The sequence below is a fragment of the Monodon monoceros genome, unplaced genomic scaffold (genome assembly GCF_005190385.1).
Source record: "Monodon monoceros isolate NGI ecotype Baffin Bay Population unplaced genomic scaffold, NGI_Narwhal_1 Super_Scaffold_19, whole genome shotgun sequence".
NCBI classification, from domain to species: domain Eukaryota; kingdom Metazoa; phylum Chordata; class Mammalia; order Artiodactyla; family Monodontidae; genus Monodon; species Monodon monoceros.
Genome location: NW_021703775.1, coordinates 67,620,675 through 67,636,377, shown reverse-complemented (window position 1 = coordinate 67,636,377; position 15,703 = coordinate 67,620,675). Strand labels below are relative to the sequence as shown.

The 15,703-nt window shown below is 43.6% G+C and overlaps 1 protein-coding gene across 2 annotated transcripts; it reads left to right on the top strand.

Moving 5' to 3' along the window:
• The first annotated feature begins 3,754 nt into the window (after positions 1-3,754).
• Positions 3,755-10,399, top strand: CENPA (centromere protein A). Of its 2 annotated transcripts, XM_029232261.1 has the most exons (4): positions 3,755-3,906; positions 8,593-8,702; positions 9,216-9,293; positions 9,577-10,399. In XM_029232261.1, exons 1-4 carry the CDS (start codon positions 3,813-3,815, stop codon positions 9,709-9,711), a joined length of 417 nt encoding a protein of 138 aa, XP_029088094.1. In that variant the 5' UTR covers positions 3,755-3,812; the 3' UTR covers positions 9,712-10,399. The 2 variants fall into 2 exon arrangements, with proteins under 2 accessions (XP_029088094.1, XP_029088095.1); XM_029232262.1 differs by lacking the exon at positions 9,216-9,293.
• Positions 10,400-15,703: the final 5,304 nt, after the last annotated feature.

Sequence of the window (15,703 nt, the reverse complement as noted above, 5' to 3'; positions counted from 1 at the left end):
ACTCTTGCCACTTTTATTCAACATAGTATTGGAAGCCCTAGATAAAGCAATTAGGCAAGAGAAAGAAAGGAAAGGATCCAAGTTGGAAAGGAGGAAGAAAAACTGTCACGATTTGCAAATGACATATTATATATAGAAAACCTTAAAGACACCATCAAAAAACTGTTAGAACTAAAAAACAAATTCAGTAAAGTTGCAGGATACAAAATCAATACACAAAAACCCGTTGCATTTATATACACTAACAAACTATCAGAAAGAGAAATTAAGAAAACAATCCCATTTACAATTGCATCAAAAAGATAAAATACCCAGGAATAAATTTAACCAAGGAGGCGAAAGACCTGTATACTGAAAACTACAAGACATTAATGAAAGAAATTGAAGACACAAATGAAAGATATTCCACGTTCATGGATTGGAAGAATTAATATTGTTAAAATGTTCATACCATCCAAAGCAATCTACAATTCAATGCCTATCAGATTCAATTCTACAAAACTCCAATGGCATTCTTCACAGAAATAGAACAAAAAATCCAAAATTTGTAAGGAACCACAAAAGACCCCAAATAGCCAATGCAATCTTGAGAGAGAAGAACAACACTGAAGGCATCACATTCCCTAGATTTCAAACTAGACTACAAAGCTATAATAATTAAAACAGTATGGTATTGGCCTAAAAACAGACACATAGATTAATGGAACAGAATAGAGAGCCCAGAAATAAACCTGCACATACATGGTCAATTAATTTATGACAAAGGAGCCAAGACTATACAATGGGGAAAAGAACCGTCTCTTTAGTAAATGGTGTTGGGAAAACTGGACCACTGTCTTACACTATACACAAAAATTAACTCAAAACGGACTAAAGACTTGAACATAAGGCCTGAAAGCATATAACTGCTAGAGGAAAACAACAAGTTCCTTGACATAGGTCTTGACAATGTTTTTTTTTAATCTGACAGCAAAAGCAAAGGCAACAAAAGCAAAAATAAATAAGTAGGACCACTTCAAACTAAAAAGCTTCAGCACAGCAAAGGGAGCCATCAACAAAATAAAAAGGCAACCTACTGAATGGGAGAAAACATTTGCAAATTATATATCTGATCATGGATTAATATCCAAAATATATAAAGAATGCATACAACTCAATGGTGAGAACAAATAATTCGATTTATAAATGGGCAAATGGGGACTTCCCTGGCGGTCCAGTGGTTAAGACTCCGCACTTCCATTCAGAGGGCAGGGCCCTGGTCAGGAAACTAAGATCCCACATGTCCTGCGGTGCAGCCAAAAATAAAATAAAAATGGTCAAATGATCTGAATAGACATTGTTCCGAAGAAGACATACAGATGCCCAACAGGGACATGAAAAGATGCTCAACATCATTAATCAGGAAAGTGCAAATCAAAATCACAGTGAGATATCACCTCACATCTGTTAGAATGGCTATTATCAAAAAGACAAGAAATAAGTTTTGGGGAGGATGTGGAGAAAAGGGACGACTTGTGCGCTATTGGTGCGAGTAAATTAGTGCAGCCACTGTGGAAAATTGTATGGAGGTTCCCGGAAAAATTAAAAATAAAACGACCATGTGATTCAGCAATTCTACTTCTGGGTATTCAAAGGAAACAAAAACACTAAGCTGAAAAGATATATGCACCTTTGTGTTCATTGCAGCATTATTTACAATCACCAAGATTTGGAAACACCTAAGTGTTCAGCAATGGATGAACGGATAAAGAAATTGTGGTATGTATATGTATATATATATATACATATATTCACAATGGAATATTATTTGGGCATAAAAAGAAAGAAATGTTGCCATCTGCAACAACATGGATGAACCTCAAGGGCATTATGCTAAGTGAAATAAGTCAGTCAGAGAAACAATACTGTATGATCTCACATGTGGAATCTTAAAAAAAAAAACAAAAAACCACCCCTCTATTTTCTACCTTTGTTTTCTACTTATTTCTAATGGAGCAAAGAAGGCACTCTAGGTCTAAAGCAGAATTAATGAGTGAAGATTTGCTATGTCTGATTAATGGGTCCTGAGGACTGGTGTAGTAGGACTTCTTGCCTCTGTGTCACTGAAAAACAACTATCCTTCTGTGATTTGACTGCATCTCAATGGGTTCAACCAAACATTCCTTTCCCTTCCTTCCCCCCCCTTCCCTTCCCCCTCCTCTACTCTTTCTTTCTCCCTTTCTTTCTTTCTCTCTTTCTCTTTCTTTCTTATTGTGGTGAAATATACACAACATAACACTCACCGTATTGACCATTATTAAGTGCACAATTCAGTGGCATTAAGAACATTCACATTTGTTGTGCAATCATCACCCATCTCCAGAACGTTTTCATCTTCCCAAACTGAAACTCTGTACCCATTAAACAATAATTCCCCTTTCCTCCCTTCCCCCAGCCCCTAGCAACCACCATCCTACCTTTCTGTCTCTATGAATTTGACTACTCTAGGTACCTCATGTAAGTGGAATCATACAATATTGGTCCTTTTGTATCTCATTTATTTTGCTTAACATAATACCTTCAAGACTCATCCATGTTGTAATATGTATCAAAATTTACTTTCTTCATAAGGCTGAATAATATTCCATTGTATGTATATATTACATTTTATTTATCTATTCATTCACTTGGACATTTTTGACTATTGTGAATAACACTGCTATGAGCCTTAGGGTACAAATACCTGTTCAAGCCCCTGCTTTTAATTAAATATACACCCAGAAGTGGACTTGCTGGATCATATGGTAATTCCGGGTTTAATTTTTTGACCAGTTGCCATACTGTTTTCCACTGTAGCCGCACCATTTTGCGTTCCCACCAGCAGTGAACAAGGGTTCCATAAAATCACTGATTTTGTAACATATTTCCTGATTACAGTGCATGTTAACTGTAGAACATCTAGATAATGTAAAAAAACAAAAGTGTAGAATATAAAATCCCCTTTATTCTAACTACCTAGTTCTACATTTGACCTCAATACATATTATCCCCAACAGGAAGGGAAGGGGTCATTTCCCTGTTACGAAAATGCTGGAGAGCATGATCCAAAAATAGAGCTGAGGCCTGCCCTGCTTGACCTCATGGTGAGAGGCCCCATCCTGGCTGTCCCAGGACCCTAATCATCAATAAGGTTCATGCAGTGAAGCTGACTTCTGAGTCATGTTCATGGGCTGCTCCTGGTCTCAGGCGAGACATGGGATGGTCACATTCTCCGTGGGCCCGTCTCCTCATCTTTAAAACCCACCTCAAGATTGATAGAGCAAAACATAAAATGCGCAAGGTGATTCGTCTAGAGAAACGCGTTCTACACACGCACCAGCTACATCTTCATAATCGAGCTTTCATTTGTCGACCAGAGAGCATCGGAGGACCTGGGTCTGATCCATCAAAGATGCGGTCTTGCCCCAGGGAGCGGAGGACTGGAGCAGTTCCCGCCTCATTTCACTTTTCCAAGTCCCCATTGGCTGATTCCTACCATCGATCCGCCTTGTCCCCGCTGTCTTCTCCTATCACCGCCGCCGTTAGCATCTCATCCTGTGCTCTCATTGGTCCACCCCGCAATCGCTCTGCGCCAGGAGCGTTCCAGAGGCAGCCACTGGGAGTCGCTGGATTTGGTTTTTAAAAAACGCCGGCGGTGAATCCGCGGCGGAGCGGGCAATTTGAACGCCACCCAGCCGGGGCACGCGGCCGGGGCGCTGCTGGCCTTCCCCTGAACCCCAGCCTCTGCCTCCGGACCCGGAAGGAGCCGCGGTCCGCAACCCTGAGCGCCAGCCATGGGCCCGCGCCGCCGGATCCGCAAGCCCGAAGCCCCAAGGAGGCGCCCCGCGAGCCCGGCTCCCGCCCCCCCCCGGCCGGGCCCACCTTTAGGTAACCCGCCGTGATCCCTTTCCCTCCGAGCCGGCCTCCCTGCAGCCTGTCTGTGAGGTGGGTACGACCGGGTCCGCGTGCCCATTTCACAGACGAAAAAATCTATGCTCGCTTGCCGAGCCTGGGGTCCAGCCCAGTCTCCCGACCCCTGGTCCGCTGGCCTTCCTCTGCAGGGGGGCAAAGCGGTTCTGCCGCCCAGTATCCGTTCCGGGACGGCCCAAGGTCCAAGACCGGGGAGGGACTGGGGAAGGCAGTTCTGAGGAGGAGAAAGGACTGGCCCAGACAGTATTCTTAATTCTACTAACGTGTATTGAGTGCTTACCACTAACTAGGCATTATGTTAAACTCTTTATATGAATTAACTCAATTTTATATTGTGGCCATTTTACAGATGGGACAACTGAAGCGCAGACAAACCTGATAATTTGAACAAGATCACCCAGCTTGTTCCCGCAGACACGGGATTTTAAAAAATCGGTGTTTGTGCTTTTTTCAAATGCAAAAGTATTGGCTGCTTTTTGTGACAATTTCAAACAACAGTTCTAATTTTAGAAGGTGCCATTCCAGGTTTTTTGGGGTTTTTTTGTTTTGTTTTGTTTTTTTCCTTCAGTGAGTGGCTGTATTGGTCCTTAACCAAAGTGCCCTAACCTAGCCGGTGCTCTCACCTTGTTCCCTTCCAGAGGTAGCATGCCCGGAAAGAAGGCTGGTCTGTGGTCCTTAGTTTCTGTGCTGTGGTCTGGTGGATGGGATACCCACAAACAAGAACTGTGGCAGCAACTGCTTTACTTGTCTTCTGCTCCATAGCTAAGAGCAGGGCGAAGAAAGTATTATTGGTTATTTATAGATGTTGCTGTTGTGAACGGGTTGTTTTTTATTTTTCTTTCCTTAACATAAATAACCTTTGCATCTAGCTAACTTGCTGAATTCTCTTGTTAATCCTAATAGCCTTTCAGCTGCTTTAATTGAAATTTTTAAGTGGACCATTATACTGTTTGCAGATAATGACTTTTGAGTCTTCTTTTCATTTTTTATACATTTTATTTCTTATTTTATTGTTAGTGAGGCCCTGAGACTAGTGTTGAAATAAGAGCAATGTTTTGGTCATCTTTGTCTCATTTGTAATTTTAACAGGAATATTGTTACGTATGATGTTCACTATTGCTTCCGGATGTAGAAGCATCCTTACAGCTCCAGTCCCCTGATTCACTCTCAGCTCAGGATGACCTTGCCTCATGCTTCACTGAGGAAAGAGAAGCCTCCGGACTGGATTCCCCTTTATCTTCTCACAACAGAGAACCTCGGTGACCCCTTTCCATCAAAAGCCACTCCTCCTCCTACAGGAGCTCTTGGTCATATTCTTCTGTCGCCATCCCAGGGGCTTTCTGTCATCCTTACCACCTGCACTTGGAAGTAAATTCATACTCCTTACATTGGCATTTGGCAAACGTGCTCTGCTATTTCTGTTCTAAAGAAAAGGGCACCCCACATCCCCGGCTCCCTCATACTCCCTGTTTCTCACTTCTGCCCTTCACAGCTACCCTTTTTATTTTATTATTATTTTTTAATTTATTTATTTAATTAATTAATTTATTTTTGGCTGTGTTGGGTCTTCCCTGCTGCATGCGTGCTCTCTCTAGTCGCGGAGAGCGGGGGCTACTCCTCGTTGCGGTGCGTGGGCTTCTCATCACAGCGGCCTCTCCCGTTGCAGAGCTTGGGCTCCAGGCACGCGGGCCTCGGTAGTTGTGGTTCGCGGACTCTAGAGCGCAGGCTCAGTAGTTGTGGCGCATGGGCTCCGTTGCTCCGCGGCGTGTAGGAACCTCCCAGACCAGGGCCCGAACCCCTGTCCCCTGCATTGGCAGGCGGACTCCCAACCACTGCACCACCAGGGAAGCCCCACAGCTACCCTTTTTAAAACAGCCGGACTTAAGTCTACCCACGTGTCTGTTTCCCCTCTGCCCAGACACCCTTCAACCCGTTCCAATCTGACTCCCCACAACCACTACCCTTACTTCCAGTACCCTTGAACTGCTGTTGTGAAGGTCACCAGCTACTTTCATGTTGCCAACTTTATTAGACATGCCTGTGTCCTTCTCTTATCCTCTCAGAAGCATTCAACACAGTGGGTCCTTTCTTCTTCGAAACACTCCACCCCCCTGGCTCCGTGATACACACGCTCTGCAGTTTCTGCTCAGTGGTTTTTACTGCCTGTGCCACCTCTCTTCAGCATGTTGATGTTGGACTTCCATGGTCTACTTTTCCTTTCTTTCCCTTCCCCAGGTGGGCTCATCCCTCCCCATGGCTCCAGTACCATTCATACACTGACAGCTCTCACATTTATAGCTCCAGCCCACATCTCTCCTCTGACCCCACACACCTACATCCAACGGCCTTTCTACTCAAAGACTCTGGGGTATGTCACACTAAACACATCTAAAAGCACACTTTTGGTTACTCCCCTCCTGCCGCTTCATCCCCGGTTTCCCCCATTTCAGGAGATGGCATAGCCACTCACAGGATTGTTTAAGCCAGAAACCCGGGAGAGATTTTTCATCTTGCCCCCATGTCCATCCAATCCAAATGTAAGCTCAGGCACGTCCACCTCCACGTCGCATCCTAACCATGCCACTCGTTGCCTTCTCCACTCCCACCAGCCTAGTCCAAGCCCCCAGCACCCTAACCTGGCTACGACTTCCCCTCCACTCTTGTCCCTTTTCGGTTCTTTCCTTACACAGCAACTGGAATGATCTTTAAATGTAAGTGGATCATCTCTCCGTCCTGCTTAAAGCTCTTCCGTGGCTTCCCATTACCTTAGGATTAAATCCCGACTCCTTATGTCGGATTTTAAGACCCAACTATTGAATGTTTAATCCCAGTTCTTTCCCATGATCCCTCTAATTGGTTACTTTTCACAAGCACTTGTTCCTGAGTCATAGACTTCACATCTTCCCTTACCCCTCGGAGGTTATTATGTGTATTTTTCTTTCTCTCTTTTCTGTAATAACTCAAGTCCCTCTGGTATTGGTTATTTTGTTTGCTGAGTTTGGTCCCTTCCTTTCATGGTGTTGGCCTTTTTACATTGCTTGGTGATCTTTAGTTGTGTTCATCTTTCCATTCCGTGACTGCCATGTCTGATTATTAAAGGCTGCTTCTGGCGACTGGATTGGGGACTGGTGGTGAGGAGGGAGGCAGGTGCCAGTAGCTCATCTCCTGGGTGTAGGGCCTCCCTCTTTCTAAAAAGTCCCCTGTTTCTTTGGCCCCTGGGATAAAGTCTCCACTGCCAGCACATCTCTGCATTGCCCCTCTGTCCCCATTTGCTCTCGGCAGCTTGTCTAACACTTGGCAAATAGTTCACCATATTAAATCCCTTCTATGCAACTACTTGGTGTGGATTGTCTCTTCTTGGCTAGACCATGAATAACATTTCTTCAAAATGTTAGTTTTCGTGAGGGTTTTTTTTTCTTTTTTTTATTTGTTCAACTTCTCAGAGGTTCATTTGTTTTTATTGGTCCTTGGTTTAATTTATGGAGCCAGCTGTACTGTTTTTGTTTTACACTCTTTTTCATTAAGTTAGTTTATTATCTTTAATATTTCTTTTACTCTACCCTCTTTTGATTTACTTTAATAATTCTCTTCCTAATGCGTGAGTTGAACACTTAGCGGAATTATCTTTTAATGTTCTTGTTTTCTCATAGATAGATCTTGAGGCTGTACATTTTCCTTTAGGACTATTTGGTTATATCGCTTAAGTTTTAAGGTGTAGACTTTTTCTTTTTATTCATTTCTAAATAGTCTAATTTCAGTGAATTGTCCTCTTTAACAAGAGAGTTAGAAGAATTTTTATTTTTTATATTCTTGTGTTTTTAATTTCTGATCAGAGTTTGACTTTTTTGATTTCTACTTTTAGGAATGATTTTAAGATTTTTTTGTCTTTTTTTGTTGTTGTTGAAACTAGGCTTTGAGCCAAAGGCTCTGACTTCATAGCCCAAAGGCCCGACACTGGCACTGAGTTATGCCACTTCTGAGCTCCCACCTTGGCCGCTAACGTGCTCTGGCCAACTGTCTTAACCTCTCTGGGCCTCAGGATAACAGAGACAAGGGAATTGTACTAGACAATCTCTCAGATTCCTTCCAGCTCTTAAAAAATACCTAAAAATTGGACTTCCCTGGTGGTCCAGTGGTTAAGACTCCGTGCTTCCAATGCAGGGGGCGCCTGTTCGATCCCTGGTTGGGGAACTAAGATCCCACGTGCTGCGCGGCGGGGCCAAAAAAACCCTAAAAACAAAATTGGAAACTGGGTTTCCAATCCAGGTGGGAAAGACAGAGGAGATGCACAGAGTACTGTGGGCCCAGAGGAGGGAGGTGACCCATTGGTTTGGAAGGGATTGGGAGTCAGGAAAGGCTGCATGGAAGAGTCGGCATTTAAAATAAGACCCTCAGAGGATCATCACTGAGGGTCAATAGGACCCTCAAAGGATCACTTATTCATTCATTTAACAAAAATTTATTTAGCACCAACCACTGTTCTCCAGTTGCTGAAGATAACCGCAATGACTACAATAGACAAAAAGCCCTGCTTTTGGGGAGCCTGTTATATACAGTCTATGATTTAGTAGTTTGACAGCCAGGTTGCAATGCACCACCCGTCTTCCACTGCATTTTGCTCCATGACCCAACTCTTTTGCTCAGGCGCTCCCTCCCGTCCACTTGCTCGCCGGAGATACCGGGTTCTGAAGGAGATCCGAACTCTTCAGAAGAGCACAAACCTGTTGTTAAGGAAGACCCCCTTCTGCCGCCTGGTGAGCTCCAGGGAGCTTCCCGCCAACCCCCATGCCGCCTCCTTTCTTTAAATTTCCCAGGTATTGGGCCCCCATCGCCTCTTGCCCAAATGGCAAGGGACCTCTTCCCTAGCCTGGTCGGGGACTCTTCATCTTCTGAAAACATGAGCCCACAAAGGGCACCTTCTAATTCTTTATGGAATTAATTTCTAACCCCTACCACCTTCGAACTGTGTTCTTTGATTACGTACAAGGAACTCTGTCATCCAACCACCCTTTCATCCCTTGTCTTGCCCTGAGAGATTGTCTCCTCCTCTCCCCACCACCAATGAGGAGAGACGGGCCAATCTCTAAGCTCCCTGGAGTTGACACCAGCTACTAGTTAGGTTCTCTGATTAAGGGCCAGGAAGGAATAACGGAAATGAAGATTCATGGAGACTCACGGAGAGAGTCTGTCTTCTCTTGAACCTCCTTTTACTCTCTACTCCTCCCCACTCCCCTTCTCCCTTGCTCCCCATCCCCACTCCTTCGCAGGCAAGAGAAATATGTGCTGTATTCACTCGTGGTGTGGACTTCAATTGGCAAGCCCAGGCCCTGTTGGCCCTACAAGAGGTAAGATGGGGGCCAAGGTCCAGTTGGGTGAGGGGTGAGTATGGGAGAAAGGCAAGGCTACATCTCACCTCCTTGAAAAGAACAAGGAACACCCAGGGTTTGGAGGCTAGGTTCTCATTTGGTGGCAGTGGAATTCCCAGGCAAAGTTCAATCTCATTCTGTGAATAATCCTTCCCCGCAGCCCTTTGAGCCCTTAGAGACTGAGGTTAGCAGGTCTCTCAGCAGAAAGCAGCCCATGCCCCCTCGTCTGTGTCAGTCTTTCTGCTTTTCTTTCTGTCCGCAGGCAGCAGAAGCGTTTCTAGTTCATCTCTTTGAGGATGCCTATCTCCTCTCCTTGCATGCCGGCCGTGTCACTCTCTTCCCGAAGGATGTGCAGCTGGCCAGGAGGATCCGAGGCATTCAGGAGGGGCTCGGCTGAGCTCCTGCCGCCCGTGACTCTGTAAGGTTTTCCTGCTCACCAGAGAGTGAGTGCGCTGTGGGGGAAACACCTAGCTTCTCATCACTGTGGTGGGAGTTTCTGCGGAGGAATGTTCCTTCTCCGTCCTTAAGTCCTTTGCTGCCTCGCCTTCCCTTTGTTCTCCAGGAAAGGTTTGACCTAGTTTTGACTTGAATGCTTGGGATTCTGTGGCTCATGCCCTTTAAGTAATGACCAGACAACCTGAATCTCTGACAGAGTGAATCCTCTCCATTTTACAAGGACCAGATGACCTCATTTTGATTAAAACAAAGTTCTTATTTTTGAAAATGCCTTGTTAGTCATTGTGATTCCTGTATTTCAGGGATGATACCAGGGACTCTGCCCGTAACTAGGACCAGATCACGGAGTACAAGGTGGTGCCTGGACTTGCTGTCTCTGAGCAGAGCGTGTGTGTTGCTTTTGTAATTAGGTTTTTTTAAGAAGGAGAAGACTGCATGGCTTTCCTCTGTAACAGAGGTGATACATGACAGAATCAACACATTCCAAAAGTCCTGACAATAATTTTCAGATGAAGAGACTCCAAGTTTGACTTCACTTTGCAAATTATTCACACACCTGATGATTTGGAAGACATCAGATTTTCTAGGTTGTGAGAGCAAAGGATATTTACTGATTATTTTAGATCTTTCTGTACCATTTAAATTTTTTTACCATATGTATATTTACTCTTATTTAAAGCATAAGGGAAAAAATAAGACCACTTCAGCCGGCTGCATGGAAGAGGCTGGCGCGTCCAGCCTGCAAATCTCTGTCCTTCAGGTTGACGTCATGATCAGTGGCTGCAGCAAGCCCCTGTGTGGACTGTGCCTGTCAACAGACCGCACAGCTTTTCAAAAACTCACTTGGGATGGAAACAGGAAATCGTTAAGGTTTGATGGCTCCTGGCTCCTTCTGGTAAACTCCTATCAAAATCATTCAGAAATTCTAGCTTGTAGAATTTATTTTATTCTTATTTGCAAGTCATAGGCGATGTATCGTAATTTATACTGCAGAATTCTTCATTCCAGGACTTTTAAGAGCCTTTTCAATGTTTTTACAGGTATTTTTTATAACTCCCTTGGGGAGAGATAATAAAAATAATTCTTTAATGAGAAAAAGTTGAAGCGAAGTCACTATTGTACAGAGATTATACTGTGTCCTTTGTGCGTTAGCGTTAAGTTCTTCATTTGGACACTTGGCCAACAGCCACCATTTAAACAAGAGACTTCAGGGATGTGTTTTTGTCTCCAGTGGAGTAGAGCGTGAGCAGATAAAAACCTTGCCCATCTCTTGTAACTGAAAGCAGCTTAAGAGATCTCCAGAGAAATGGGAAGTGCCACCCGAAGACTCTTAGATATTGTGCGTGGTGAAAATGATTAGTGAGGGCGGACACTAATAATGATGTGTCAGCCAACTGAACTGCGAGACAAACTAAAGGGAAAAGGACCAAGTTCTGTTGTGTGATAGATTTTAACCCTTTGGAAAAACCGTTTCCTGTTCGACATCAACTCATTTTTATGTAGACATTGGAATAAAGCTTACCTACCTATGACTATATTTAAAATTCTTGTCAGTATGTTATTAATCAAAAGATTATACTCTTCCTCTAGTTTTCTTTAAACTGACACTTGTCTGCTCTCTTAAAATTGTACTAACCAGGACCCCACTGTAACACATGGTCACATGTCACATGCAAATGCCAGGCAGGATGTATGCTCAGCACCACAGAGTATTTATACAGTAACGTGAGAATAAGTAACTTACACCATGATAATGTTATAGGATATCATTACAATTTACTGTAAACTTTGAGCACTTACACTGCTGATGTTGTTGGAGTTTTGTTTTTGTTTTTCTCTACTTTCTGGGTGATTTCACCAACATTATGTTCTAACCTTTCCATTAAGTTTTTATTTCTGCTTTCACATTTTTTAATATCCAAGAACTCTCTTATTTTTTGAATGTTTCTTTTTTATAGCATCCCAATCAGTATTTACTCAAAAAAAACAAAAAACCAATCTAGATATTTCAAGCCAAGCGGAATTTAATGGAAGGGATTGGTTAAATGATGTCAAGAGGGCCGGAAGAGCTAAAGGGAAGAGAGGACGCTACTCCAGGATCAGGAAGCTTCCAATGCTCAAAGCCCACGCTCACTGCTGCTCGGCTGGAAGCAGGGCCCCCGCCATTACTGCGTTAGAACCACACCGATGCTACCGAGCAGGAATAAGGAGCCCCCGCTCCAGCCGATGCTGCTGCAGCCACCCCTGACACCGAGGAAGCTCCTGTCATCCACCGCTGCTTCTGCTGCCAAAGGCACTACCAGAACAACAGAGAAATGTCTCAACTCCCACCTGCCAGGCCCCACCAGCATTTTCCATCGGCAGAACCTAGCCAGAGCAGCTGCAAGGGAGCCTGAGAACCCAACTGTTGCCTTCTAACCCCCTTGTGTCAGGGACGAGACCTTGAAAGGGTGAGAATGGAGCTTTGAGGGCCAATAGACACGATCTGCAGGACGTGTGCTCTCAGCACGCAATCCCAATCTTGTTTCATGGATGCAATACCATTTTCAGGATATTGATCATAATTTTGCTACTGGTTTTTGAATTCTTTCTGCTGTATCATCCTGTTTCCTCTGAGTTGTTTTTGTTTTTCCTGTTAGTTCTAGTTTCCCTTTCACTTATAAGGTTTTCCTTTAATGTTTAACAATCTTTACGTTTAAAAGTGGGAGACAGAAAAGCTAATAGGTAGTTCTGAGCATGTTGGTGGGGCTTGTTGACTTGGAGCTTTACTGTAGAATGGTCAGGTGGGTATTTTCTTGGGGACACCCTGCTCTCTTAGGCCAGCCAGATCCCCAGGGGAGCGTCATCCAACCCTTACCACTTGGACAGCAAAGGCCCAGCTGGTTCTAGGAGCTGAGTGGCAGAGTGCTGAGGATATCCATATGCAAAGTTCACCGTGCATAAGCTTCCTTAATCTCCCTGGCTTTGGCCTCCTGAAGTCCAGAGACTCGATTTTCTCTTCTCTTGAGAATAAGCCTCCAAGCTTCTCCTGGGATGGGGGAAAGAGAGTCACCAGTGATTGAGTGGTAGGAGAGGAACATTTAGGGACTTGTTTCCTAAGCAGCATCTAACCAGTCCTCTATTTTAGCCAACCCTCCCTCACACCCAGTTGCAGAAGTAATTGATGCTCTTTTGTTCCTGAGCCTTATAAAGATTTTGCCTTGTAGCTTGTGATGGTTCTTAACTTCCCCCACTGCTAGTTTAGGATTCCACTCTCTTGGGTCTGTGGAGTCAGTTTCTACTCATCCATCTGCTTTCTAAGTTTCAGGATTTTTGTTACTGTTTTTTCCTGTCCTGTCTTCCCCATCCTTATGAATTTATGTTGAGCTTCCTATCCTCTATAGGATTGTAGATTGGCAGTTATTTTCTCTCTTTACATGAGAAAGCTGTTCCACTATTTTCTGGGTTCTGTTCTTGCTGTTGAGAAGTCAGCTCTCAGTCCAACAGATGCTCCTTGGAAGCTAATGTTATCTCTGACTTTCTCTTCTTAGAAGATTTTTCTTTGTTTTTGGTGTTCTGCAATGTCATTCTGATGTGTGTAAGTGTGCATTTCTTTTTATTTGTCTTGCTTGGCATTCATAGGGCTTCTTGGATATGGATTGATGTCTTTTTATCAATTTTGGAAAATTCTCTCCTCAGACACTGCCCCTTTGCATTCTCTCTCCCCTCGTTCTGGGATGCCAATTATCTGTTTGCTGGGCCTTCTTCTCACAGTATCCTTAATGTTTCTTCCCCTCTTCTATTTTCCATCTTTTCTCTATCGGTGCTGCGTATCTTCTTTCTTCTGTTCTACCCTGTAATTAATTGATTTTCTTTCAGCTATGTCTAATCTAGTTTTAAACCAGACCATTTTCTTCATTTCAGTTATTGTATTTTTAGTTCTAGAATTTTTGATTCTTTTCAAAATTGTCCTGTCACTTTTTTTTTTTTTGCAGTACGCACGCCTCTCACTGTTGTGGCCTCTCCCGTTGCGGAGCACAGGCTCCGGACACGCAGGCTCAGCGGCCATGGCTCACGGGCCCAGCCGCTCCGCGGCATGTGGGATCCTCCCGGACCGGGGCACGAACCCGTGTCCCCTGCATCAGCAGGCGGACTCCCAACTACTGCGCCACCAGGGAAGCCCTGTCCTGTCACTTTTTATAGTTTCTAGTTCCCTGCTTAAGATGTCAAGCTTGGCTTTTATATCCTTTAATGTAGTAAGTAAGCATAGTTGCTTTACAGACTGTGTGTGATAACTTTCATATTTAGACTCCCTCTGGATCTGTTTCTATTTGTGGTTTCTGTTGATTCTCCCTCATGTTTTTTTCTCTTTGGTGTTGATTACATTTGATAGTATGCCCGACACATCTATATGAGGAAATAATTTGAGGCCTAGAATGGTACCTTCCTCTAGAGAGGACTGGCATTTTCTCTGCCATGTACTTGGAGGCACTAAACATTCAGAACCACCTTAATTCAGTTTTAGAGCTTGAGATTTTCTGAGCCACCCAGATGTTTCAAAGCCAAGGTACAGTGTCAGGTTGGAATTGTTTCTCATTCACTTTATTCCTAAGGTACAACCTGCCCTCCAAGGTCAGCTTATCATGCTTACCTTGGCAGGCCTGCACTTCAACCTTTGTCTCCCTAACCCCACAATGTTACCAAAAGCATACCTCATCCCTCAGCTACTTTTTTAGGACTGGCAAACATCCCCATGAGAAAGTGTTAGGCCTAATCTGTTAAACTCATCTCTAGATTTCTGTCCTCTCTTTGATCTTGGATCAATAATTACTAATAAGTAGTCACTATCTTGTTAGCAGTTTAACACTTTTAAGGAAGAAAAAATATAGTTGTCCAACTTTTTTTAGTTGTCTTCAGTAGGAGAATGGTTCAAATGACTACTGGCATAAAGACAGATAGACCAATGGAATAGAATAGAATAGAATAGAATAGAACAGAATAGAATAGGAAGCCTAGAAATAAACCCTCGCATATATGGTCAAATGATTTTTGACAAGGGTGCCAAGGCCATTCAATGGGGAAAAGACAGTCTTTTCAACAAATGTTTCTGGGAAAACCAGATATCCCCATGCAAAAGAATGAAGTTGGAACCTTACCTAATACAATATAGAAAAATCAACTCAAAATGGACCAAAAGCCTAAATGTAAGAATGACAATTATAAAACTCTTAGAAGAAAACATAAGGCAAATACTTCACAACATTGGATTTGGCAACGATTTCTTGGATGTGACACCAAAAGCACAGGCAATAAAAGAAAAAATAGACAAGTTTGAGTTCATGAAAATTAAGAATTTCTGTGCATCAAAGGACACTATCCACAGAGTGAAAAGGCAGAATGAGACAAATATTTGTGACATATATAATGAGGTATATATGATATATGATAATGTATACATAACATATAATGATGTATAATGAGATAATGAGACAAATATCACAGAATGAGAAAAATTTGCATATCATATCTGTTAAGGGATTAATATCAGAATATATAGAGAACTAAAAACAACAAAAACTTGATTCAAAAATGAGCAAAGGGGGCTTCCCTGGTGGCACAGTGGTTAAGAATCCGCCTGCCAATGCAGGGGACATTGGTTCGAGCCCTGGTCCGGGAAGATCCCACATGCCGCGGAGCAACTAAGCCCGTGTGCCACGACTACTTAACCTGCTCTCTAGAGCCCACAAGCCACAACTATTGAAGCCCGTGCGCCTAGAGCCCGTTTTCCGCAACAAGAGAGGCCACCGCAATGAGAAGCCCGCGCATCGCAACGAAGAGCAGCCCCCGCTCTCTGCAACTAGATAAAGCCCGCGGGCAGCTGCAAAGACCCAACGCAGCCAAAAATAAATAAATAAATCTATTTTTAAAAAATGAGCAAAGGACTTGAATAGAGG

Bases quoted from the DNA above. Each gene is read 5' to 3' on its own strand.
- CENPA (XM_029232261.1), top strand. From the start codon at position 3,813: ATGGGCCCGCGCCGCCGGATCCGCAAGCCCGAAGCCCCAAGGAGGCGC. The intron at 8,703-9,215 runs GTGAGCTCCAGG...ACTCCTTCGCAG, and splicing joins AGACCCCCTTCTGCCGCCTG to GCAAGAGAAATATGTGCTGT. The intron at 9,294-9,576 runs GTAAGATGGGGG...TTCTGTCCGCAG, and splicing joins CCCTGTTGGCCCTACAAGAG to GCAGCAGAAGCGTTTCTAGT.